This window comes from Molossus molossus, unplaced genomic scaffold (genome assembly GCF_014108415.1).
Source record: "Molossus molossus isolate mMolMol1 unplaced genomic scaffold, mMolMol1.p scaffold_m16_p_6, whole genome shotgun sequence".
Lineage (NCBI taxonomy): Eukaryota > Metazoa > Chordata > Mammalia > Chiroptera > Molossidae > Molossus > Molossus molossus.
Window position 1 is genome coordinate 96,502,120 of NW_023425399.1, and position 26,602 is coordinate 96,528,721.

Here is a 26,602-nt window from a genome sequence, read left to right on the forward strand (position 1 = left end):
GAGGCTTCGGGGAGAGACTGCCGAAAGCCAGAGTGGGGGTAGGAAGGTGTGGTTGGGAGCCGCTGGGTGAGAGGTTGGAGGGAGGGCCCTCAGCCCCTCAGACAGAAGGGAAGAGCTCTCTCCAGGTGAGCCCATCTCCCCGCTTCTTGTCCAGCCACCTGCCACAGCTGAAGATGGTGGCCACGCCCGTGCTGGTGTTGGTGACCTCCACCTTGTCCACCAGCCAGCCCGAGCAGTAGCCGCTGCTGTCGTGCTCCACGCGCACCTTGCGCAGCTCGCCCAGGTCCAGCGTCTCCAGGAAGAAGTGGTCGGTGCTGCCTCGCTCGAACAGGTTGCGCATCTTCTGCTTTAGCTCCCGCTTGCCCGTGTCCCCGTTCGACCCAAAGATGGTCACAAAGACGTTGGCGTCCGTGCCTGCCCCTGGCTCGTAGCCCGTTGTCACGATGACCTCGTACTTGACCGGCACCAGGCTCTGGATCTTGCTGGCAAAGCTCTCGGTTGTCTTGGTGACTTCGAATACCTTGAAGTACTTCCTCTTCCTCTTGAGGGGGATGAGCATGTCACAGTTAAAGAAGTACCTGGGGGGGGGGGGGAGTGGGGAAGCTCAGTGCACACCAGCCAAGCTCACACCCTCCCCCAGGACCCCTGCCCATCCATAAATGATTCCTTCCCAGGAGACAGGATATTGGGGCTGGAAACATCTGCATTAAAATATGGAGGGAGTCTTGTTCCTCTTAAATTCACAGAGTAGCATCTTCCAGCTGCCTTTTTCTTTTTTCCTTTAATTTCCCCTCTCACACTCTATCTGATCCACCAGCCAATTCCAATGAGCTGCTCTTTAAAACAGAACCAGAGCCAGCTCACCTGGACGTAGGCGGTCTGTCTGCCCTGCTGCCCTCGGTCCAAGTCACCGCTCTCTGCCACCTGGAATGTATCAGCCTCCCGACCAGTCCCCCTGTTTCTTGTTCCCTGTGATCAGCTCTCTGTGCAGCAGCCCAGTGACCCGTGGAGATAATAGGCCCAAGAACGCCATTCTTCTGCTCAGAACTCCCCCGTGGCTTCCTGGGTTTCATAAAAATCACCACTTTACAAAGGCCGGCAAGACCCCCTTGATCTGACCCGCCAGTGACTGCCTCTCTGACCTGTCACCTGCCCCCCTCCTCTAAGCTCACCGACACCAGCCATGCTGACCCCTCGCTCCCTCAAAGGGCCTGATGAATGTTTGTACCTGGTGCTGTCACCTCAGGGGCAGCTGCGGGATTCAGAGTGACAATCCTTGGCGAAGTGAAGTGTGAATGTGGCTGTGGAATGTGCTCCCAAATACCTCACACTTGGCTGAGTTAAACTGTGAGAGATTGAGTATCTGTGAGTGTGTGAGTGTTGTGTGTGTATGTGTATGTGAGTGTATGAGTGTGTGTATGTGTGAGTATGTGTGTGTGAGCATGTGCGAGTATGTATGTGTGTGTGTATATGTGTGAGCGTGTATGTGTGAATGTATGTGTGTATATATGTGTGAGCATGTGAGTGTGTATATGTGTGAGTGTGTATATATGTGTGTGTGTAAGTGTGTGTATGTTTGAGTGTGTGTATATATGTGTGAGCATGTGAGTGTGTATATGTGTGTGTGTATATATGTGTGAGTGTGTATATATGTGTGTGAGTGTGTGTGTGTATGTTTGAGTGTGTGTATGTGTGAGCATGTGAGTGTGTATATGTGTGAGTGTGTATATATGTGTAAGTGTATGTGTGTGTATATATGTGTGAGTGTGAGTGTGTGTGTGTGTGTGTGTGAGTGTGTGTGTGTACATGATCATGATCTGCAGAGTGCGAGGGTTAAGAGAAAGTGCTCTACTGAAGAAGCCACCACAAGCAGAAGCCAAGTTCAGGGCCCAGAGACACGGACTTGGACAAAAAGCTCCTCCCTAACACCACCCCAACCCCACACTCCTCAAGTTTGGCAGTGAGTCCAGTAATTACCAAGGAGGAAGTCAGAGGGCAGGGCAGAAAAACACTGCCCAGGGTGTCAGGAGGGCTGGAGTCGGCCTGAGTCCTGCCACCTGTGTGACCTTGGGCAAGTCACACCCCCTGCCCGGACCTTGACTTTCCCACTGGCAACACTCAGGTTTGGGTTGAACTGCTCTGGCTTCTTCTCGCTCCCGGAAGGAAACAGTTCTGGACTGGATAATGACTTCAGGGTTGCAGCCCTGAGAGGGCGTGCCCAGTGGTAGGAAATCAAACCCATTTTATTCCTTTTAATCTTCACCCGAGGATATATTTTTATTGATTTTAGAGAGGGAGGAAGAGAGAGATGTGAATAAGAAACATCGATGTGAAAAAGAAACATCGATCAGTTGCCTCCTGTATGCATCACGACCAGAGATAGAACCTGCAACCTAGGTGTGTGCCGTGACCAGGCGTCTAACCCCAAACCTTTTGTTGTCCGGGATGACACTCCAGCCAACGGAGTCACCAGGCCAGGGCGAAAATCAAACCCATTTTAGATGAGAATCCAGAACAGCAAAAAGACTTGGTTTTCTTTAAACGTACTAAATGCCAGGGCTTTGCATTCTTGCATCTCATTAACTCCCACAACAGCGCAGAGTCTCAGGCATTGTCCTCTCATTTCACTGACAGGGACACTTGGGCTTGGAGAAGAGAAGACACTGCTCAAGGTGACCCAGAGCCGGCCTGCCTGGCCGCTGAAGAAACAGCTATTTAAAGACTCTTCTCAGGACATCGTTCTGGTTGGAGCTCTGCCCTCCCCCACTTACCTTGATAAATCTGGATCGTTGTTGGGAAGCACACTCTCTTAGTGGGTGAGGCACTGGCATTCTTTTAAAATGCATTTCTTTATGCATATGCTCACTAATATACATAATTCTATATAAATGCACAAATCACGTGATCTGAAGCATGCTTTTCTAAATTCATTCCTTTTTGCTTGGCGCTAACTCCTTTCTTCTACCTCATCTCCACTCCAGCATCCCACGGTCACCTCGGATAACCTGTCACAATTGCGAGTGGATCTTGCCAAATTCCCTCCTGCGTCACCCACCCCTGCACAGACCCACACCCACAGACGCACGTGGGCCATCGGGGTCCCCTCCACCAAATGGGAGCGTGCGGTCCACGTTTCTCCATAGCTTGCTCTGCCCTCTCAGCAGTCCTTCCTGGGACTTGCTCCAAGTCATCTGGTACGCATTTAATTCGTTATTTTTAATGGCTGAAAACTATTCCCTGGTGTCGCTATGAGGAGATGTTTTCTAATAGACATGATTGTAGGATCACCAAGTCGTGGGACCCCAGGGCTTTGTGGAGTCAAGACTCTAGTCGGGGTAGGACACGCGCCGGGTTGTTCCCGCTGAAAGTGGGGGAAGGCCCTCGGCAAGAGCAAAGGCAAAGGGAGAGAACGAACACAAAGGGAACCGAGTACATGAAAAATGACACAGAATATGATCTCACGTTTGGGAACAGTGGGGGTGTGAGATATTAGAAAAACGCCAGAGAGAATGGGGTCACCAGACGCTCACGGTGGCTGCCTCTGATGGGTAGGGCTTTAGGAATCTTTACTTTTGTACACCTTTTTGTGTTATTTGAATGTTTATAATGATTGGGATATTGGGATAGAACCATAAAGCTGTTGGGGTCTTATAAAGAGACACACAAGCCTCTCTGTGTATCCTTCCAGTGAAATCCTGAGGATGTTAGTGACGAAGGAGGACTGGTTAGGCCCTGGCTGGTTCGGCTCAGCGGCTGGAGTGTCGGCCCTCAGACCGAAGGGTTGCAGGTTCAATCCCTGGCCCACTGGGGCTGTGGGAGGCAACTGGTCGATATGTCTCTCTCACATCCATGTTTCTCTCTCTCTCTCTCTCCCTCCCCCTCTCCCCCCTTCCCTCCCTTCCACTCTATCTAAAAAGTCAATGGAAAATTATCCTTGGGTGAGGATTAACCAAAGAAAATAGAACCGGTCAGTGAAGTAATGCACAGTGCTACTGTCAGATTGAAAATTTGAGATGATCGTGTTCACAAGATCTTGAGATTCGGTTCATTTGCAATTTGTGGGAAGCCAAATATTATGGTTAATGCGGTTATGGTTAATGCAACGGCCGGGAAGGAACTGTGTATCCAGGGCTCTGTAGTGGTTTTTATACGGCAGAATGCCGGTACGTTCTAGAACGGCGACGTGGCAATTGTCATAAGGATTAAACATGCCCGCACGACGTGATATTTCTGGGGGAGAAATACGTGCCACCAACCACAGGTCTGAGACCTGCACAGGCAGTGGGCTGGAGCAAGACTTCTGGGAGCCCCCGGCATAGAAAGGTGATAGGTTATTGCCCCACAACAGCTCTAGTATCCGGGGGTCTGGATTCTCTGCACCCCCTGGCCCTTGGGAAGAGCCCTACCCAAAGACCTCCGTTTGTCCTCATCCAGCCTGAGGAAAATGGACGAAAGGCCACACTCACGACAGTGAAGGAAAAGAGGCTTCCCTGGGGGCGCAGCCTCCTGCTGGATGAGAAATCCCACATCTCGGCCCCAGGACACTGACACAGGAAGTTCATGGGCTCGGCCTCCACTTCCCTTCCTCCCAAGACTGGAAGCTGCAGGGCTGCTGAGTCTTTGGTTGTCTCTCGTTCACAGCCAACATGGTCCATCTAAAGCTAACTCAAGTGATGACTGCTTTGTTACTGTATCATCGAGCAGTATTTTGATAATTTGGGGGTTTTGCAGAGGAGCAGAATCAGCAGCCTCTGTCCCTGTGGCTGGCAGGCAGTAACCTCTGCAGGAGGAGCTTCGACCGGACCCTGGTTTGCTGGGTGAGTCAGTGGCTCTTCTGGGCCTCTGTGTCCCAGCTCCCAAGTCCTCACTGGACCGCTCCAGCACCATGCCAGTGACTCCTACAGGGTCTATTATACCCCAGCTGGCCCTTCTCTAAAAGAGCAAGAAACACCATGGCAGCCCCAGAGGGAAGCGACTGTAGCCTGAACCGTATCCCCTCACATGTTGAAGCCCTAACCCCCAACGTGATGGTCTTTGGAGATGGGGCCTTAGGAAGAGAATTAGGCTTAGACGAGATCATGAGAGTGGGGACCCCAGGATGGGATTAGCACCCCTAAAAGAAGAGAAAGAGACACCAGAGCTCACTCTCTCTCTCTGCCAAGTAAGGACACAGCAAGCCAGGAAGAGAGGCCTCATCAGAACCCAAAGACGCCAGCACCCTGGCCCCGGCCTGCAGCCTCCAGACTGGGAGAAAACAGTGTCTGTGGTCTGAGCCACCCGAACTACTTGGTTATGGCCGACAGTTCAGAAGTCAGAACCCTTTCTCTCCTGCCCAGTTCCTGAAGGGGACACTTGGCCAGAGCGGGCCCATTCCAGGGGCCGCAGGCCGCAGGTTGAGCTCGGACAGGCATTGCTTTGAGAAGCTGGGGCTCCTGAAGGCTGGAGCCTGCGGCCGAGGCACCTGCCTGGGTCGGGCAGGCCTGCACCTGGCCCTGCTTCTGCCTGGTGTGCTTACAGTGAAGGCAGGGCCGGCCTCAGAAGTCAACACAAAGGGTCTTGAGGGACCAGTCTTGTGGGGGCATCTGGCATGAACTGTGACCTCGGCTCTCACTCCTCAGACCCCCCGCCCCCCCCAGGCCAACGGTGCCCTCCGCTTCCCCTCCTCCTCCCCGCTTCCTTTGCAGTCCTTCCTGCCTTCCAGAGCTTCAGGCTCTTTCTGGCTTCCAGTGTGGTTACCAAGTGGCTTTAATTAGACAAACTGATAACTGTGGATGGTTACCCAGGTAACTAAGACTCTTAATCCTCCCAAAATGCCTGAGTCCCCAGGAAGTCCCTGGTGGGGGAAACACAAATCTCCTTATCTAGGGTCCTCAGAGGCAGGTGTGCCAGGACAATACCCCAGCTGTCTCTGGTCCCTCCCCTGTCCACACGGATGGCAGCCTTACACTCCGGCCGGGAAGCAGCAGGCTTCAAAGCTGTATTTCTTTGTCATGATGCAGCGATGGGAGGGGAGGGGAAGGAAATTCTCTGCTGTCTGGCACTGTCTGACTTGCTCGGCATTCTTCCAAAGCGTCCGTGGAATAAAAAGCGGGAGCACCTATGGTCATTTGGTCTAGTCCCCTGCCCCGGGAAAGGCCTATGGTTCAGATCACTCCAGACCAGTACCCCCGCCTCCTGAGCCTCCTGAATGAGACGGCCTCAGCCTCGAAGGGGACGCCTGCCTGTGCTGTGTGGTCTTGCCCGAGGTCCAGCCTCAGCCTTCTGCGGGGGGAGGGCGGAGGCACATACGTACACATTGCCATACTCCATCTCGGTGATGGTGACGGTCTTGACGTGCCAAACCAGCTCTCTCTTGGGGATGAACCGGTCCTCCCTGGTGAGGTGGCCCACGCAGATGGCCGCAAGGTCCCCCAAGAAGACGCTGTCAAACTCAAATGTGTCTGTGGTTCCCCTGCAGGACGAAAAGATGTGGCCAATGAGAGCTCCCCTGCTCAGTGACGAAGGGAAGCATTTATTGAGCACCTACTGTATCCAGGCTCTGGTCTGAGGGAGAGGGAGAGAATGGCAAGAAGACCATCGCTGCTGTTAGACAGTCCTGCCTGCTGCCTGGTCCTGGCACCAGTGGGTGGTAACAATGAATGGAGCTGAGAGATGGGTGGGGGCCTGGTCCTGGGGCAGAGGGGCGGTGGGATGGGAGAGGCAGGGAAGAGTCCTCTGAGGGTCCTGACTTGATAAAGCCACGGGATGGGAAGGGTGGGGCGGGGGTGCTGGCTTGGCCGGAGGTTGGGTTTGGTGAGGGAAATGCATTGGGAAGGAGGCGGGGTGCAGCAGTCTGTGGTGGTCTGTAAGTGCCAATCGAAGGAGTCCGGACTTCGTCCTGACGTGGAGGGGCTTTAAATAAAAGGCATAGTGGGTTATGGGAGGGAGAGACTTATTTCAGTAATTTCAGAGAGAATGGGAGATGAAGTGGGCAACTGAGCAGTTCAGAGGTGACGCTGAGGTAGGGGAGGAGGTGAGATTCTCCAGGTGTGTCTGCCACCCAGGGGTGCTAGGTAGAGGCCCCTTCACATGAGACCCAATTTTGATTTTCCTATAAAGAATCTTCGAGGCTCTCTCTTCCCCTCCTCTTTCTAACTAGAACTTAATTCTTTGCTGTCTTCTATGATTCTTTTGCAATTTTATGGGCAGTGTCTTCCTTTTCCACTGGCCTGTGAGTTCCTTGTCTGCATGGACATGGGATAAAAAATGCTGGCAGTGATTCTGGGGCTCGCTGCAGAGTGGGATCCCTTTAATTAATCAAATAATTAACTAATTGTTGTTATAGCTTTCCATTCATTTTTTAAAAAATGGGAACATATTTGATATATGTTGTGTAAATTTAAGGTGTACGACACGCTAATTTGATAACATATATTGTACAATGATGGCCACTATAATTAGCACCTCAATCACGTTATGTAATTGTCCTTTCCTTTTAGTGGTTGGAATAATTATGTTCTAGTCTCTTATGGTGGGTGCTCTTTAAATCCCAGCCCCTCCTAGCTTTCCCTTTATAAATCTCCTGTTTCATCCCTGGGAGCTCCCATGGGGTCAGCACATAGTAGGTACTCAATAAGCAGTGGCAGTTTAAGCCCATTAACATGCTTATGGCCCCCAGCAGGGCTGTTGATCCTTGGGGTCCCTCTCTTACCCACCCCACCCACACCCATTACCCCATGGGCACCCCTCTTCCTACTTCCTGAACGCCCGCTGTCTAGAAGAATTTTCCACAAGAAACTCCTTGGATCGGTTCTTCCTGCCCTCCAGGATGAGCCAGACGTTCTCCCTGGTTTCGCCTCCATTGCCCGTTTCTATGACGATCTCGTAGGCTGCAGTGGAGAAGGGGGGACAGGGTCAGCAGAGGGGAAGCAGCACCCACATCAGGGCAGGAGTCTGATGGCTGCTCCCTCCAGGTCCTACCCTCGATCTTAGACCAAGCCTGGGGTGGGGGTGGGGGTGGGGGTGGGGGGCAGGTTAAAATGGCCACAATTGAGGCACTATAAATAGAACCTGTCTTGAATGGGGGCTAGAATGGGGGTCCCAAAGAGGCGGCAGCCTCTTTGCCTGGGGAAGATAGTAGCCGCTGGGAGTGAAGAGCCCCGGCTGCCTCCAGGAAGCTGGTCTCCACAGGTGCTGGGGCCGGGCTCTCAGGGATGGGGGAGCCCCTGACATGCAAGGCAAGATTATATGAAAGAATAGGGAGGAGAGCCGGGGCCCAGCGACAGAAAGGGCCTGGAAAGCCTCAGGCAGGCAACTGTAGCAGAGCAGAGCCCTGGCAGGTGGCTCAGATGGCTGGAGCATCATTCCCGGGCAGGGCACATATCTAGGTTGCAGGTTCAATCCCTGGTCAGGTGCTCAGGGGAGGCAACTGGTCGATGTTTCTCTCCCACATTTATGTTTCTCTCTCGCTCTCACTCTCTCTCTCCCCCTTTCTCTAAAAATCAATGAACACATCTTTGACTGAAGATTAAAAAAAAAAACTCTAGAAGAGCTTCAACTCTCTCTAGCACGCAGTCCCCATCCCCACCTTGTCTTGTCTCAGTGTTCACTCTGGTGGCTGGCTCAGCCTCACAGCCTCCCCCAACTTCAAACGTCTGCGTTCATTCATGCGACATTGGTTAGACGGGTGCCAAGTGTCAGGACTGAGAGAGACTCTGGGTGATGCTGGAACTCAATTTCTAGCCCCCTAGAAATGATAGAATGCAGTAACCCTGCCACCGAGGGCCAAAGCACCACGGGGCGAGAGGAAAACCTGCCTCCTTGTTACCTTCCTTATGGCCTAGAACTTTCTCCCTTGCTCACAGCCACTCTGCCTCCCTCTGTGCTATTCCCTGAGCACTGAGGTACACTGCTTCCTGAGAACTCTGCAGCGATGCTTCTGTCTGCCCTGCTTCCCCGCCCCCACCCATCCACCCACGTTGGTTTGGATCACTGCCTCACCTGCTTCTGTTTCTTTCTTTTCTTTTTTTTTTTTTTATCCTCACCCGAGGACATTTTTCCATTTTTTTGTTCAGGTAGAGTGGGGGGTGGGGAGAGAGGAACAGAGAGAGAGAGAAACATCGATGTGAAAGGGACACATCGAGTGGCTGCCACCCGCACAACCGACCAGGGCCGGGGACAAACTGCAACCGAGGTACATGCCCTTAGCGGGAACCGAACCCGGGTCTCTCAGGACCGCAGGCCGACGCTCTAACCACTGAGCAAAACCGGCCAGGGCTGCTTCTGTTTCTTACTCAGATGTCACCACCTCACTGAGGTCTGCCCCAACCACCACCATTAACATTGCAACCCAGTTCCGCCAGCACTCCTGGCTTGCTTTACCTATTATTTTCTCTTGTCCCTGTCACCTGGTACCTTCTAACATGCTGTGTGATTCACTTCTTATTTTATTGTTTCTTGAATCCCCCCTCCCACCTGAATGCAAGCTCCATGAGGTCAGGGGTCTTCATTTTGCTCACTGATGGATCCCACGTGCCCAGAACAGTGCCCAGCCCAGAGGCACTCGATAAATATTTGCTGAGTGGATGGAATGAATTATTGGGCTAATGAATAGGAATCTTCATGAAGGAGACGGCATTTCATCTTGGGCTTGAAGAGCCATGACTATTATCCGCAGAAGTGGAGGAATGTTCTAGGCAGAGGGAGAAGCTTAAGAAGATACTGAGGGGTATGACAGGGGCTTGAAGTCCATGTGATCCAGACCAGGTCCCCAGGGGCCAGGCCCGGGGTGGAGCTGACACACAGGAGGACACAGTAAATATCTGTCTGGAGTGTCCCTACACATGTAGCTCTCACTGCAGTAAGTTAGTCAGTGAGGATTTGGGGTTCTGGATCCAAAGAGATAGCTCTATTTCTGTGCCTTTATCTCAGAGATAAAGACAATTTGAAGGCACGCTATGCCTGCTGCTCAATGGAATGTCCATCTCTGCCTCAGCAACCCTTTGCCTTTGTGGCTTTTCTCAAGGAGAATCTCTGTTACTGGAACAAATAGAATGAGTCTGAGCACAGAGTCAGGTAGCCCACAGTGGGACGGGACGTCCAGAGAGCAAGTAGCACCTGGGAAGGGCGGGGCCTGCAGAGCCCAGCCTAGGACAGTGAGAAATGTAAAGTGGCTGAGCCACCACAGGGCGGAGAGTGACAGAAGGCGAGGTGTGTTCTGCACCCCAGTGGGTCCTGGTGTTGGTAAGGACATGGTTTGGAGCTGGAAGCTCGAGGAATCTCCACGCTCACTATGACGACCTCAAGGAGGAGATGTGAGAGATGACGCAGACAGAGGGATGTGGACTGTAACACACTCTTTTCTGAGGCTCCTGAGGGTAAGGGACAGAAGCAAGGTGTGCAAGCGAGGGCATTTAGGTAGATTAGCAACAAATACTGCTGGTCACATCATCGGTCTTTTGAGAAGACGTTTCAACTAACACATTTCCACCTTGCCCTCTTTCCCAGTTCATTGGTGGCTTGATACCGTGTGGAGGCATGACTCTCAACTGTGTTGACAGGTTGCTGGGAGCAAGCAGAGGCGACGGAGGAGGGTCGGGGGCCTGAAAGGACAGGGCAGGTAGGAGTGGTGAGCCCAGCGCAGTAGGGGTCAATGTAAGGCTCACTGGAGAGCCAGCAGACCCACAGGCCAAGCCCAGGTGGAGAAGGGCAGCCCCCATGTGAGGCGCCAGCATGAAGGGCCCACCAGCAAAGCTCCCCTGAGCTCAGGAGTCATGAATGGGGCTCAAGTGGCAGGAGAGGAAGGAGAGAGCAGACCACCCCTGACCCTAGCCTGTACTGTGGGCATGGCAGCTGCAGAGGAGATGGACAGGCAACCCAGGATACCAAGAGGAGCCAATATCATATCCTGTCAGCAGGTGCTGAATAAACAGGTGTGTCTTGAGGCAGGACCCGTGATGCTGTGGAGGAGGGCCTGGACGAGGACAGCTGGCCTTCTGGCCGGCACCTGGGACTTCCTGCTCCCGATCCGTCCCCACCTCGTGTTGGCAGGACCCCTCTCTACTCTGGAGCTGCTACCATGTGGTTTGGATGCGGCTGAGAGTCCCCACCTGGCCAGTCAGAACCTTCCTCTGGGGGCTGCTCTTCCCTTCCATGGAGGCTGTTGAGCTAGAAGGCTGTGGGGTGGGGTGGCCCGCAGCCACCTGCCCACAACGTGGAGAAGGAAACAGCTGAGAGGAAAACGGGGGTGGAGACACGGAAAACGTACTGAAATCACGCAGCCTCGAGACTTCTAGGTTCCGGGAACCCGTACACACCCTTTGTGCTGGAGCCAACTTAGCGTTAGGGTCAGACACGTGTGACCGAGAGTCCTGGCCACTGCTAAGGTTTTCTGTCGGACCTCACTGGGATTGCCCAAGAGTGGACGCTTCAAGAACACGGACGTGAAGATGGGTTTTCCCGCAGGGCTGCCTGGTGAAGGGTGAGTCCTTCAACGCCAGGGAGCTGGCCATCGGGCTGGACTGCACTGGGCTGATGGAACAGGCTAGAGGCTTCATGAGAGGGGGAAGGGAAATGGGGAGCTGCAAAGAAGGACGCATTGGCCCTGCTGGAGGATGTTCCAGCGGGAGATCTTTCTTGTCCTCACAGGTGTGTGTGAGTGCTCGTGTGTGTGCATGCATGGACATGTGTACATGCAGGTATGTGCACACATGAGCACGTGATCCTGCTGTCCAGGCTTTACCCTGTATCAACTACGATAGAATCCTGGGGGCAGGACCTGGGCGTCAGCATCATTTAGAGATTCCAGTGGTTTTCAGCTTCAGCTGCACATTAGGATCAAGTGCAAAGAGCCGGGAGCAGCTTCCTGAACTGCTCACGAGAACTGGAGGTGAGGCAGGAAGCAGGAGGGTCAATGAGGCAGGAAAAGCGATCAGTCTGGAGTGCCAGCCAGGCTCTGGAGTGACAAGAACCCCTGCGGTGGTTCAGAGTCCTGGGCTAGGAGTCGGATCTCCTGGGTCATCCTAGCTACGCATGGCTGTAGGGGTGTCACGTCACCGCTCTGGTGGCTTGTTTTTCTTACCCACGGGAGAGACGTGTGCCTGGTTCACGAGGAGGGAGTGGGACAGCAAACCTGACCAGAACCAGGGTGTGCAGTGCTTCCCACATATGAAGCTCTGTCCCAGCACAAGAGGGTGTTTGCTGTCACAAGCTGAGTGCCCAGAGGTGCCCCTGGGTCACAGACACCAGACGTAAATGCCACAAGGGCAGGGTCTCTGTGTTATTCATTGGTGTGTCCCCAGAACTCAGAATAGGCTGTGGCACTTAGCAGGTGCTCAGTAAATATTGGCCAAATGGGTAAACAAGGTAGCTGAGCATTGGCTGTTTGGCTCCAGCTGTATCCTTGGTTCTCCCCAGCATGAGCTTTCATCTGAGGACAAAGCTGTGGCTGTGTGTCCCGTGATGGGCAGTGTAAGAGGGTCACTCTGCCCTCTTCTGGCTCCTGGTAAAGACAGACAAATGGGGTGTCTCCTGGGCTCTGGGTTCCTGCCCTCCCATCTCCAGTTCACACACACGCGCTGTCTACCCTTTGCAATCTCCCTGCCAACCCAAATCCCACACGTCTTAGCAGCTGTTAGGCAGGAAATCTGTGATGGAGACTCAGTGATTATGCTCCAAAGCTCACAAATCTCTCCTCCCCTGAATGCCAAAAGCCCAAGGGGCCTCTGTTGCTCATCTTGGCACTGTGTATGGGGCTTAAGTGTGCCTGTTGCATAAGGGGCTTAAGTTTCTCCTTCTAACAAGAGTGTGAAGCTCTAAGGAAAAGGAGTGCACCTTTTTCCATTCACTGAGCACTAACTAGCTGCACACCTGTGAGGTCCCAAAGCCTACAGAGCTGCAGAGGGCTGCAGACATGAGTGATTCTGGCCCTGACTTCTAGGAGCTTACGGTTGTGCAGGGAGACTAACACGTGAACCAGGAGTTGTAAGCAGTGTGTCACTCACAACATCTAAATTAAAACCAGGCACTCAGCAATGCCCCAGTAAGTGTAATTACAGAAGCTGGGAGTTCGCCCTCTAAATTAGTGCAGATAACTTGACATATGGGTGCTTGGCCCTCGTTTGAATACTCCCAGGGACATCAGGGCTCAGTACCTCAGCTAATTTCGTCATCCGGTAGTTTGGATGGCATGGTAAAGATGGGCAGCTGGTGTTCCACCGAAGATCCATGTTTCCCTTCCACCGTGTAGTGTTTGCCAGGGACTACATTTCCCAGGTGCCCTTGCATGAGGTGGAGCCACATGACTAGTTCTCACCAACAGAAAGTAAGTCATTGAGTTAGAGAAGGTAGGGGAGTAAGCCTTCTCGTTTCCCTTCTGCAAGAAATGTGGGAGCCCCATGTTGAAAATGGCAGAGACACAGAGGAAAAGAGCTTGAGTCCCTGAATCACTGTGTGGAAGACTTCCTGCCAAACACCAACACTGGACTGTTACACCAGTGAGAAATAAATTTTGTTGTGTTAAGCCACTGAGATTTGGGTTTATTTCTTACTGCAGCCAGTGTTACCTTAATAACTACGGTTGGAAAATCCTTTCTTTACATTGGGCTCTGCCTTTGATAAGCCTTCTTTGCTCTTTTGGACTCAGACACTGGCATCTGTATTGAAGAAACACCTCCCTAGCTCCTGATGGCCATCCCCCTGATGGAGCAATCGCTCTTCTCCTTTAAACATCCCCCGAGGAAGGGACCAAAGAGAAAGTGGCTGATGGAGATGCTGGCTCATCCCACACGTTCTGTTTCCAGGGAGGCTGGATTTGGCAGCTGTTGCCATAGGCATCAACTGGATGGAGTCCATGATATAAAAATAAACCACAGAGAGTTTCACACAAACTTCCCAGCCTAGCCCTGAGGACAGGGTGAACTTGTCCCCAGTGGGTTTTCCCCCTACCTAATTAGTCCCTGAGATTTAGGGCCATGATCTGGTACTAGTGTCTTAGCTGCTCCAGGTTCACCAAGCAACATTTAGGGTTTATGTGCATACCTCCCCAACAGTATTTCCCACATTGGATATCTGATTCCCCTCCAGCTGTAACAGTCTCCTGTTTAGATTTGTCAACATCACTTCCCATCTCCCTCCTAAGCTAATTCTCATTTAGCTGAAGATTCATCCCAGGCATCACAGCAAGGCTGAGCCCACCGGTGTCGCCACGTACTGGTCTCCTCCAGCTCATCACGGATCTCGTTGTTGGCACAGGCAAAGTCGCGGACTGTCTGTCCGTCGCCCTCACTCTTGGAGAGCCAGCAGTCACACTGGAAGCGGAAGGTCTCGTCGCGGGAGTTGTCCTTCACATCAACGTAGTTTAGGTGCCAGCCGGAAAACAGCCCTGTGGGAAGGTGATCGTGGGACTATGAATGTGCTCTCCCTCCCCTCACAGATTCTCACTCCCCCAGCCCTCTGGTGTGTGGCCCTGGACAGGTTCTCTGTCCTCTCTGGGCCTTGGTCTCTTTGTTGATGAAATGAGGGGTTGGGTTAGATGATCTCTGAGAGCTTCTGTAGCCCAGAGAATATAATTCTCCTGAAAAAAAAAAATCCTTAACTTGGGGTTCACAAACCCTCAGAGGATTTGAGTATGGGATTTAAGCAGTCCATGGGCCCCAAGAAATTGTGTTATAATTATACAGGGACATTTTACCAGGGATAGGGATCATTGCTTTATCAGATTCAGAATGGAGTCTCTAACCCAAGAGATAGACCTTTGGAGTTCATAAAGTTGAAGGATGAATCCTTTGACTTCTTCTTTTTTTTTTTTTTTGTCATTTTCTTTTTAAAAATTTAAAAATCTTCATTGTTGAAAGTATTACAGATGTCCCCTGCTTTCCCCCCATTGATCCCCTCTACCCGCTCCAATCCCCCAACTTCTTGACACCAGTATCCACCTTGCTCACACCCATTACCCTTACAGATTCAGTTCAGGCATCTTCTCCTCCAGTACGCATTCCTCAACGTTCCCTCATTGCCCACTCGGCCTGTACCAGGTGTCCTCCTTGCTTCCATAGCATCCTGAAGCTGCCTTGGCCATGCCCTCACCACTCTGTTTACATGTGTCTGTTCCCCTAGATCATGAGCTCTTGAGGGCAGGGCCCAGGTCTTATTTGTTTTTGTTTCCCCAGTGCCCAGCATAGCAACTGGCCTGCAGCAGTTGCTTAATGAATTCCAAATGAGTATGTTGTGATTTTGAGAATATTTGCTGTTTGACAACCACAGGAGGGATCAGAGCTGCTATTTCTTTAGGGTATGTTGCTAAACCTGACACAGCTTGCTCTAATGTCAAGTAACCACCTGCTTCCTTTGTAATGGGCCAGGATTCCTTTAGAAGTGTTCCCCTCAAATTATCGCCATCACACATGGATCGATGTGCATTTCTTTGGGAGCTGCATGCTGTCTGCACTAGGCACTGGTTCCGTTACTCTCAGCACTTTGATGTCCTTGAGAACTCAAAGGGCCAAAGGACCACACATGGGGAGAATCCCAGGGGTGTAACAGGTTCTGAAGATGATTATTTCTGAGGCCCCTTATATTTCTATGAACTTATATTACTCAAAAGAAAACATATACATCCGTTTTGTGGTAAAAAAAAATCGTTATTTCAGGACAGTTTTCATTTCAGAGGATGCAAGAAGAGTGAGATGAATTAGAAAATAAACACTCTTGTGTTACAATTTGTTCAGTATTATAAGAGCTATCTGGGTAACTAAAATTAAGGAGAAGAATTAGTCATTTATCTTAATTTTCCTCTGTGAACTATATTTCATAGTAATCAAATAGCCCGGGAGACCATTTTTATTAACAGAATTCTAGCTGATAAGTGGATAAGAAGGGACAATTAGAAAATCAACATTTGTAACCCTAATAGATCATCACTGGATGAAGCCATTAGATGAAAACGTGTCAGGGAACTTTACAATGGAGAAACCAGGCTGACAGTCCTCGAATCTCCCATGTGAGTATCAATAAGAATGTAACATGAAATATACAGGTCCCATTTTAATATACTTCTGACACCACCTTTAAAGTATCCTTGCCAAAGAAAGTTGAACCTGAATCTAATCAAGCCTTGAGAGCTAGCTTCCATATTGTAGAAAATATAGGGAAAAAAGAGGCAGCAACACCACAAAGAAGCAAACAGACAGGTCCAGAATGTGGAAATTCTATAGCTCATTGGATCCAATTCCTTCAAGTTAATGGCACAGAAAAATAAAGGGAGTTGGCACCAACTCTGCACTAAAAGAGACTAAGGAGAAACAACAACAAAATTTAGTGTGTGGACCTTGTTTGCATCATAATTCAAATGAAGCCAAAATTTTTATGTTACCAAGAAAATTTTCATATGGAGTGAAAATTGGATAACAAAGAAATCATTGTTAAGTGTGATAATGGCATTCTGATTTCATAAGAAAATGTCCATGTTTAAAAGAGAAACACACTAACTATGTTTGGGATAAAATGACATGAGGTTTAGAAGTTGATTTTTTACCTTCCAGCAACTAAAAGGAAACTAAGAAAGAAAAATAAAGAATAAAAAGGGTAAAGCAAGTATGACAAATCACAACGGTTGAATCTATGTGATGGGTACATGGCTCATTATACTATTCCCTTCACTTTTGTGCATGTTTAAAATTTTTTATAGAAAATAATTATTGGATAAACAAAAATGATAGAAAGGTAGATTCAGGGAGAGATTGTTATGCCATTAACTAAGCATCTGTAAGCTGACTTACACAGTAATTTTTCAGGATCCACAGCTTTTTTGTATGTGAAAAACTCTCAAACAAAATATATTTGTCCTCATAAATATCTATGCAAGGGAAGCATAATGTAGCTTGAATATTTTAAAACTAAATACAAAAAAAAATGTGCCATAGAGAGTACTTAAGGACATGTTTAGCTGCCTTAGCTTACATTAACATTTAAACTTCCATTCCTGGAGGAGAAAGTTACTATAAAGAGGGAGTTAGGCACAGAACTTGGACCTCCTGTCCCTTGCCTGATCCTAATATCCCAATCACCTGAGTTTAATGAGGATACAGAAATATTCTTTTCCCTGCTAGTGATACAGTCCTCCTTTCAGATTCAGTCTGGTTGAAGGGAGGAGGCCCATTTCTCTGCCTACGAAGGGAAGAGAATAATACAAATGCCTTGGGATTTCTTTAAGTCAAAGGGTCATTATGAGGCCAACGCAACCCCTTAGTCTTGGGCTATAGCGCAAGAGAGGAATCAAGGTCTTTGAAGAGCCTGGCACCTAAAACACTGTGTGTATAGCTGTCCATGGTGCTGAACTACCTTTTTTTTTCCCCTTCTTTTTAAAAAAATCCTCATCTGAGGACATTTTTGCATTTATCTTCAAATAGAGCAGGAGAGAGAGATGGAGGAAGAGAGAGAGAAACATCGATGTGAAAAACACATCGAGGGCTGCCACCCACACGACCCCAACTGGGGCCAGGGACAAACTGCAACTGAGGTATATGCCTTTAGTGGAAACCGAACCTGGGACTCTCCGAGACTCTCTGGTCCTCAGGCCCAAGCTCTAACCATTGAACCAAACCGGCCAGGGCTGAACTACCTCTTTTCATTCAGGGTTTTGACAGTCAGTGATGAGACAGAAAGAACTGACTATTGGTTGTTTTGCATAGAAGAAAAATACATCAAGAAGGATTGAGGAAAAAAAAAAAGAGAACTCTTGGACATGGACAACAGTATGGTGATTGTGGGGGGTGGGGGTCAAGGGCAGGGTGGAGGTGAAAGAGGGCATAGAAGGGATAAATAGTGATGAAAAATTAAATAAATAATAAAAATAAAAATAAAGGAGAGAGAGGAAGGGGGGGAGAGAGAGAGAGAGAGAGAACTGAGAAAGTATAGCTATGCACACAAGTGTCAGAGACTGGTAGCCAATATTAGAGGGCCTAGTCAGGACCCCGAAGTTTATGGCCAGGACTCATTTTTTGAAAGTACTAAGGTACAAGGAAACACTCTGAGTATGAAGAAATGTAAGTTCTCTGTGACTGAGTCATAAAAAGACAGAAATGGATCTGAGGAACTGAAACAGGGATATAAATAAATTCTATTAAAACTATATTAAGTCCCTACTATATCACAAGCAGTGTGATAGGCATTCAGGAAAGAACAATGAAGAAGACAATGGTACTTGGGGAGCTGATAGTCAAGTAAATGGGACAAAGAATATGCATGTAGTTAGAAATATGTGACTGTTCTGGGAAGGGTTCTAGTTAGGAAAGGAAACAGGAAGAGTTTTCAGTAAGAATGTAAGGACAGAGAGAGTTTGCTAATCATAAGCAGGGAGATTTAATCATTCTGGGGTGCATGCTGGGACTTGGGTCACAGGCAGAGGTCCAAGTACCTGGAATTATATGAAAGTCCAGAGCTATGACAGGAGCTACTCTATGATGATTTTAGTTTTAGATTCTTCTTAGTTTTTCTGTTTAGAGGAATATAGCTGGTTTCTGAGCCCCAGTGACCACTGAACTGCCAGGGGTATGGAGGCCCAGCTGAAAAGTTAAAGAAATGAATTTGTCACCTTGAGAATTATAACTCTGGGCCACCTGGTATCACTGGACTTTAAGCAGTTGCAGTTAACCCTGCTGACATTAGGCTCTCTGATGGGACTACATTCTGATTTGGTGTGTTTTACCTTGGCCCAGTGGCCTTGAATGCTTTTCTATCCAGCAGCAAGTCCCGAGACAGAGTCTTTCTGTATGGCTTCTCTGCTCTCAAGAGTACTAATATTGTGTTGGAGTGCACTGGTAGCCTGATAGAGAGTTGGAAGTCCATGGATACAATATGCTTCTTTCTGATGATGGCAAGGGCCCAATTCCTGGGAATATACTTCCTATGTAATGACTTGCCTCTGATGTGGTCACTGCAACAGGAGACTGTATGCATGGCTATTAGAGTAGGCAGACCTCATCCCCACCCCACCCCCCATTAATCTGATCAGGCAAATCCTTCTCATAAGGCTTGTGGTGACACAAACCATGGTGCTCAGTGTTTTTACTGAGCCACTGGCCGCCCATTTAAACACTGCAGTGATGGTCTTGACTGAGTGATCCATTCATTGAGTGTTATGGGCAGAGGCTCATCCTGATCTTGTGAATTATGTGCAGCAGAAGATGGTCTTAATGATTATGACTCTTGTTATTATGTCAGACTTTCAACCACCACCATCTTCTACTAGTCCTAAGATCATCATAATGGATGAGAAGAGGGTGGGGAAGAATTCAGGGGTCTTGCTTTGTTTCCTTCTTGGGAAAGAGGAGAGATTCATTATGGGTATTTTTACAATGTTCTGCAGCATTTTTCCCCCCATAATGACACAAGAGTGGACAAGTGAGGAAGAAGTATCCCGTCCACTACACCCTTTTCTAGATAAAACACCTCTACACACCCTTATAACAATCATATATGGGGGACACAGTGAACAGAGGTAAAAGAATCTGCACTCATCTCCTCATCTTTTTTGACCCACTGGCACATGGCTCGGTGAGGGTACAGATGGGATGGCAGAGTGGGCTGGCACACAGCATGGTGTACCAGAATGGGCACAGATCTGGCCTCAGGAGACCTGGATTCATCTTGGTTGTGTCCTTTCCTTGATGTGTGGTCCTGAGTACGACATTCAAACCTCACAGGGCCTCAATATTTATTGGTTGTTCAAAAGAGAGATAACAAGGTGCTTTTGCTGTAGTGATTCACAAAGATAGAAGGATCAAATGTTTTTATCTTTAATACCTAACAGAGCATCAGATATGTAGTGACCATTGGAAATGTTTGCTAAATGAATGACCAAATGGACACACTGAGATTTGAAAACTGTGGAGGGCTATGCAAATATTTGTCATTTTGTTGCTTTGAAGACTGGATATTTTCTCTGTGTCGAATTTGAGCTTATTCTCTGTTATGGAAAATATTTAACTGTTTAACCCATGTTAAAGCAAAATAGCCTAGCTCCTTTAGGAAAAGAGGTTTCAAAGTGCCATGTTGGGTTTCATCAGTCACTGCAATAGACATATTGGTCCCCAGTAGGGACTTGGAAGAAGTGAGGACAAACCAAGTCAGGATGGCTCTGGGCCACTTGTGGGAGAGACTCAGAAATACTGGAGACGGCTTTGATCAGATAGCTTTGCAGAAACTAGTTTCAATGGTGGACGGGGGCAGGGGTGAGTTAGAACAGTAAGAATTAAGAAAGAGTATGTTCAAGGAGGTGAAATTTAGTATTTAACAACTCTTCTCTAATAAATGGAATAGAACCTAAAGGCCCAACTCCAGAAAGAAATGGTCAGTGTGGCCTGAAAACAATAAGGATGACCAAAGAGATGTTGAGACAATGAACTTCCTCACACATAGATATGGCAAAATTCCCTTAGGTACTTCGAAGTTCAAAATAAATTTCTCACTCGGCTTGTATCCTATTCCACCATTTATATTTATGAGCAAATTTGATTAATTTTAGACTTGCTATTGTAAATAAGCAAGCATAATCCTTTATTGAAAATCCATGGGAAGTGAATTTGGTGATGTAGCCTTTTTCTTTTTTCTTAATTTTATCTGAACTAGGAAGACAGTGCTCCAATGTCACAGGAAATTAAGAACCACGCATCACCCTGGGAGAAAGCAGAAGGAATTAAGGTTCATCTCTAAAATCTGTCTAGAAACATTGGCTCTTTTAACTGATGGAAGCATCAAAATGGTGGCAATTAACCTTTTTCAGTTGCCTGCCACCCTGAGGTAGCAGAGTCAACATGCTCTAGGGAGGTGGAGAGGGGCTCAGGTGGAGACCTGCCCCCCCAGCACCTGATCCTGAGGTACCTTTGCTGTCATGCCAGACCCTCAGCTTGCAGAGGTGGCCCAGGCTCAGCATGTCAGAGAAGTTGAATATGTCCGTGTTGTTCCGCTCAAACTTGTTCCAGTTGCCCGACTGCTTCAGGGCCAGGGTTCCGCTGTCCCCATTCTCCCCGAAGATGATGATGAACACGTTGGCATCGGTGCCCGCACCTGGGAGTGCACAAAATGAGGGTTCTGGGTGCTGGCCTCTCCGACATGCCGCCCTCTTGCTCTGGCCTCCATCCTCGGAGGAGCCAGGTGTGCAGACGGCACGTTCAGAGTCAGAGGCCGGGGTGAGGTCGGAAAGAGCTGGTTAGTGTCCTGGAACTCGTGGGTCTCCTACTCTAGCTTTCACTTATCTCTGTGCTTTGCACACGCTGGCGGGCTAACTGCAGTCGTGATTAGCAAGTGTGAGTGGTTTACGCCCACACTTACAAGGCATGCCATGTAGACTGGCCTGACAGTTAAAAATCCAGGCTCTCTCTTACACACTGTGGGTTCAGAGGAAATGAGTTTCTTGTTCCCCAGGTCTACCTTCGATTGACATACTGCACTAAAGTTCATATCATTTGCTTAAGCCAAATAGAGGCATTGACCTCAGTTCAAAAGAAAATGCTTCTGGAAAAGATACCCTGTGGAGCTTTTTTAATATACACCCTGTGGTTATCAATAAACTTACCAATTATTCTCTGAGTGTGCATCATGAGGGGATAGAGGGGCATGACAACCTGTGGATACTTGGAACTTTATGCAAAAACCCTGAAGTCTCCTCTGTGCGGAGGAAAGAAAGAAGGGAGGTGCCCCAAACAAACTTTACTGGTTGTACTGACCCATCAGTTATGCCTGAGATTTTACCATGAGAGCTTTATTTCTTTGGCTAAATACTTATCTGTTGAAAATGTAAACTACCAGGGCCCACAAGTTCATCCTGAAGTAGTACTTTGCAATCAGTGTAAATGAGTTTGCCAGATTCCTTGCTAAGCTCCTGGAGAACGGGCTTGGTATAGGGGAGGGGAGGTAGGAGGCCTGCCTCCATGATGACAGCGTGTTCCCTCTCAGCTCCAGGCCTTGCAAACACTAGTGCTTTTGCTTAGAAGGCCTTCCCTTTGGTGTACCCCTACTCCAGTGGCTCCCATTTGTCTTTCTGGACTAGACTGTGGCGCCACCTCTGGGAAGCCCTCCATGACCCTTGTCTCTGGTCCCCATGTAGGTAAGGTGCCTTCCTCTGAGTTGCCCAGCATATGTGCGGAAGAACTTCACTGTCATTGCTCCATGAGGCTGTCAGACCCACCAGGGCCCAGGGTCATATCTCCATCTAAGACCTTAGGCTAAAGCCGGCACACAGAAGGTGGTTGCCAAGCGCAGGGATGCATAGCACCGGGGTGAGGGGCATTAGGAGGGGCAGCAGGAAGACAGATGACCTTCCAGTCAAGCTTCATTTTCAAAAGTGCTGACCACACTATTTGATAATGTTCTCCCCCACTTCTCCGAGGGAGGAGGAAGAGTCAGTTTAGCCACTGGGAGGAATACTTCTGTCCAGACAGAAAGTAACACACTGTGGAAAGGACTTGGACTAATTTTTGGAAGGCCATCTGAAAAAAAGTGATTTGACCAGAGCCCAGGGCCTGAGCCAGAACTTGTGAAGGGGCAAGAGTAGTGGGAGGTGGGAGTGGGAGATGGGGGTACCCCGACTCACCCAGGATGTCACTGGTCTTAACTGAGACGGTGTAGGAAGTCGTCTCCATCATCTCTTCCCCATTGATGACGGCACACATTTCACACACCAGGGTCTTCTTGCCCTTCCGCTGGGACAGCCAGTCTCCATAGTAGAACATGGTCAGGTCTCCAGAGTTCATGTTCTTCAGGAGGATCTGGGTGAGAGGACCCAGTGTGGGAATGCTTGCCACCTGCTAATGCAGCCCCCTTGGCTGAAACCCAAGGACCCAGAATCCTAGTCTTGAGACGAGTTCTTCTGACTTAGACTCAGGCATGTGGAAAGGGCCTCTCCAAGATAAAGACCCGGCCCTGTGTGCCTTGCACGGGTTCTGAAACCCCCACCATGACCTCTCTAGTTTAAGAATTTGAAAATAGGCAATTTATCCAAACACGTTTCCAAGACTGTGCACAAGAAATGTTCGCTGAATGAAAGACAGAAAACGGACCGACCAAACTGTCAGCCACAAACACCTGGGAATAGTGTACTGAAGGTGGCCAGCTTGTCCTTGGCATGGGCACCGTATTGTTGGCTCAAGAAAAACCTGCTAATGGCTGAAGAGGGGTGTAGGAGCCTGAGGGGTCTCAGGATAGAAGGCCTCTGGTGGACAGGGGAGGAGAGGACTGATTTGGGGCCGTAGAGGTCCAAGGTGGAGACAGAGGCAGCCACCTAACTAAGTGATCGAGGGGACACCAAGAGCTCCCTTGCTGTGCTGCTTAGAGCTCCCACCATTGAGTCTCTCGCTGTCCCAGCTCCTGCTGCTCCTCTTCCCCCTCCCAACTCACTTCCTCCAAGAAGCCCGCACCAAGTGTCTGCACGCCACAGCGCATGCCGCGCTCTCTGGCAGTGGATTTGCTTTTGACTGGACGCACGTAAATAAAACTATGTTCTTGGATTAATTCAGATCAAAGGGGTCCATTGGATTATACAGGCCGGGATTGTGTAATAACCCTCTCAGGTGACGTCTGCACTTTAATAAGGTCCACTGACAACCCAAAAGAACAGGAAGAAGGGGTGGGCGAGGGTGGGAGGGAGAGGGCGGGTGCCGACGGTTTACCCTCTCCAAGAACCACTCAGGCCGGCTGCCCAGGCCGTCGATTCGGATCCGCATCTTGGTGAAAGGAGCAATGTCCAGGATCTCCATGAGGAAGGTGTCATTCTGCTCCCGCTCGAACCTGGGGGTGGAGAGCAGGGGCATGAGAAAGGGGAGCTGGCCATGGCGAGGGGCTCAGGTTGTGCCAGATTCGGGGAAGGGAGGGAACAGGTTTTACTCGGCCCCTCTCTCAGTTCCCACGGACTCCCCAGTAGCCTGTCTCTTGCACCCAAGATGTGTTCCCAAAATATGGGTTAAGTGAGTTTGACTGGTAGAAATGGTCCTGAACCAAGACTGGCCAGTTCTGGGTCTTCAGCTCATTCTGCTGGTCACCTGAGCAACCTGGCGTCTCTTGGGACTTGGTTTCCTCGGCTGTGGTCTGGGGAGAACGACGTGAGCCCTGCAATCTCACAGGAGTGTCACAGGACCAACGGATGTGAACTCAACTTGAAACATGAGGAATTACCTGCCTGCACAGCTTTACGGGGTGCCATGGACAGCGGTGCAGGGTGTGCCCTGCGCGACTCCCCACGGCGCCATTCACGTTTTTAAAACATGCAATTTGCACGACCTGAAGGCAGAGGCCCTGGGGTGGCGGGGAAGTAGAAAGCAGCATTGCTGTTGTTGCGATGACTATTTTTCTGCTGAGTGACCTCATCATCTCAGGGATGCTCTGTCCTGTTCCTCACTAATCTTCCCACAGTGCTGCACACATAATGCGACCGTCGGAGCCGACCGATCCCTGCTGCTGCTGCTAGGCCCCGGGGGCGTGCAGGGGCACCGAGGGTATGACACCGCACGGCAATTGTCATGCCTTCTTGAATACAAGGCGTGTTTTTATTTATTTATTTGTTTGTTTGTTATTTATTTATTTTTTATCTTCAGATAGAGTGGGAGATAGAGGAGGAGGAAGAGAGAGAGAGAGAGAAATGTTGATGTGAGAGAGACACACTGACTGGCTGCCACCCACACAACCCAACCAGGGCCGGGGACAAACCGCAACTGAGGTCCGTGCCCTTAGTGGGAACCGAACCCGAGACTCTCTGGTCCGCGGGCTGACGCTCTAACCACTGAAACAAACCGGCCAGAGCAAGATGTGTTTTTAAAAGCAGGGGCCACAGCCAGTGGGTGCTGGGACTGCAAGTGCCACAGACCACTTGCTAACCACTCCTGCTCTTGAAGGCAGTGGGGGAAGGGCCGTGCAGCTTATGTTCGTGAGGTAACACTCATGTGCATTTTATGATGATTAAAAGTAAAAATGTTTTCCCAAAAGTCCGCCCTAAATCCGTCCTGCTCCAACTGAAGCCCAGTCTGCCTGTCCCCCTGGCCATGTGGAAACTGAAGGAGGTGTTCACGAAGTCCCTTGTCAAGCCCATGTCATACACTGGAGATTCCTCTCTAGTTGTCTTTCTTCACACTGGATTCCCTGCCAGGCGTACAACGTTGCAGATCAAAGGAACGTCAGACTCCTTGGCTTGTATTTCTCTTTAATTTTCACTCTTTGAATTTAGCCAAGTGTCTCCATTGTATGGTGGGGCAGGTGACGGAAAAGGGAGAAACAAGCTTGCCTTCTAGAAGATGGAAGAGTGGATCACTTTGCCTACACACCCCTCTCTAGAGACCAAACCCCCACTACACCAGGCTGCACCTCTCCTCGGGGTAAAAGGCCCGCACCCAGCGGGAAAGCCCCCCATTGGCCCTTCATCCTGCTCCAGCTCACCAGACACATGTTTCTGCTGCCCCAGACCCCCAAGGCACCTCAGCTGGTGCACAGTGGACTCGAACACTGAGGCGCTGCCAGCTGGAGAGATGGTCAGCCTCTGGTCCACACTCCCTAGGGCCTAAAATTCTGCGACACTGTTGCCCTCCCAGCCTAAGGCTTTGGCCCTGGTCAGCCTCAGGCTCTCTCAGTCCCAGGGAATATGTAACTTACGTGTGAGAGGGTGTTGGGCACTTTCTCCAGCATAGCCTTTGACAGGGGTGGGGAACAAGAGAAAAGCAGACTAGAAAGGGAATGAGGGACAGCAAAGGCCATGCTCCCAGATGTCACCTCTTCAGCTGCTGAGTACAGAGGCTCCTCTGAGCAGATGAGCAGGGAGACCCGGGACACTTCTGAGCAGCTCTGTCCTTCTGAGCAGAGGCTCCCGAGAGTCACGGTGCATAGCACTATCGACTCGTCTGCAGCCTTATGGTGAACATTTTCTAGTGACAGACGGGTGGATGGAAGGGAGGGAGGGAGAGGGAGTAAGGGAGGAAGGAAGGGAGGGAGGGAGGAAGGAAGGAAGGAAGGAAGGAAGGAAGGAAGGAAGGAAGGAAGGAAGGAAGGAAGGGGGAGGAAGGACGGAAGAGGGAGGAAGGAAGGAAAAGAGGAAGAAAGGGAGGGAGGGAGAGAGAGGGAGGGAGTAAGGGAGGGAAAGAAGGAAAGAAGAGCCCTGGCCAGTTTGGCTCAGCGGTTAGAGCATCGGCCTGCGGTCCGGAGAGACCTGGGTTCGGTTCCCACTAAGGGCACGTACTTCGGTTGCAGTTTGTCCCCGGCCCTGGTTGGTCATGCGGGTGGCAGCCACTTGATGTGTCCCTTCACGTCGATGTTTCCCTCTCTCTCTCTCCCTTCCTCTCTCTCCCTCCCACTCTATCTGTACAAAAAATGGAAAAATATCCTCAGGTGAGGATAAAAAAAAAAAAAGAAGGAAAGAAGGAAGGAAGGAAGGAAGGGGGAGGAAGGAAGAGGAAGGAAGGAAGGAAGGAAGGAAGGAAGGAAGGAAGGAAGGAAGGAAGGAAGGGAGGATGGAAGGAAAGAAGGAAGGAAGGAAGGAGGAGGGAGGAAGGAAGGGAGAGGAAGGAAGGAAGGAAAGGAGGGAGGGAGGGAGGGAGGGAGGGAGGGAGGGAGGGAGGAAGGAAGGAAGGAAGAGGGAGGGAGGAAGGGA

At 49.9% G+C, this 26,602-nt stretch overlaps 1 protein-coding gene across 2 annotated transcripts in view; it reads right to left on the bottom strand.

Annotated features, from left to right (window-relative positions):
- LOXHD1 (lipoxygenase homology domains 1) overlaps window positions 1-26,602 on the bottom strand; it is a 149,073-nt gene continuing 122,471 nt past the window's right edge. For both annotated transcript variants that reach the window (XM_036245260.1, XM_036245259.1), the window contains 7 exons: window positions 23,643-23,760; window positions 22,568-22,742; window positions 20,857-21,042; window positions 14,189-14,359; window positions 7,736-7,868; window positions 6,293-6,451; window positions 1-578 (listed from right to left, as the gene is read on the bottom strand). In XM_036245260.1, coding sequence (XP_036101153.1) covers window positions 98-578; window positions 6,293-6,451; window positions 7,736-7,868; window positions 14,189-14,359; window positions 20,857-21,042; window positions 22,568-22,742; window positions 23,643-23,760 — 1,423 coding nt within the window. In that variant the 3' untranslated portion in view covers window positions 1-97. The remainder of the gene's footprint in view (window positions 579-6,292; window positions 6,452-7,735; window positions 7,869-14,188; window positions 14,360-20,856; window positions 21,043-22,567; window positions 22,743-23,642; window positions 23,761-26,602) is intronic.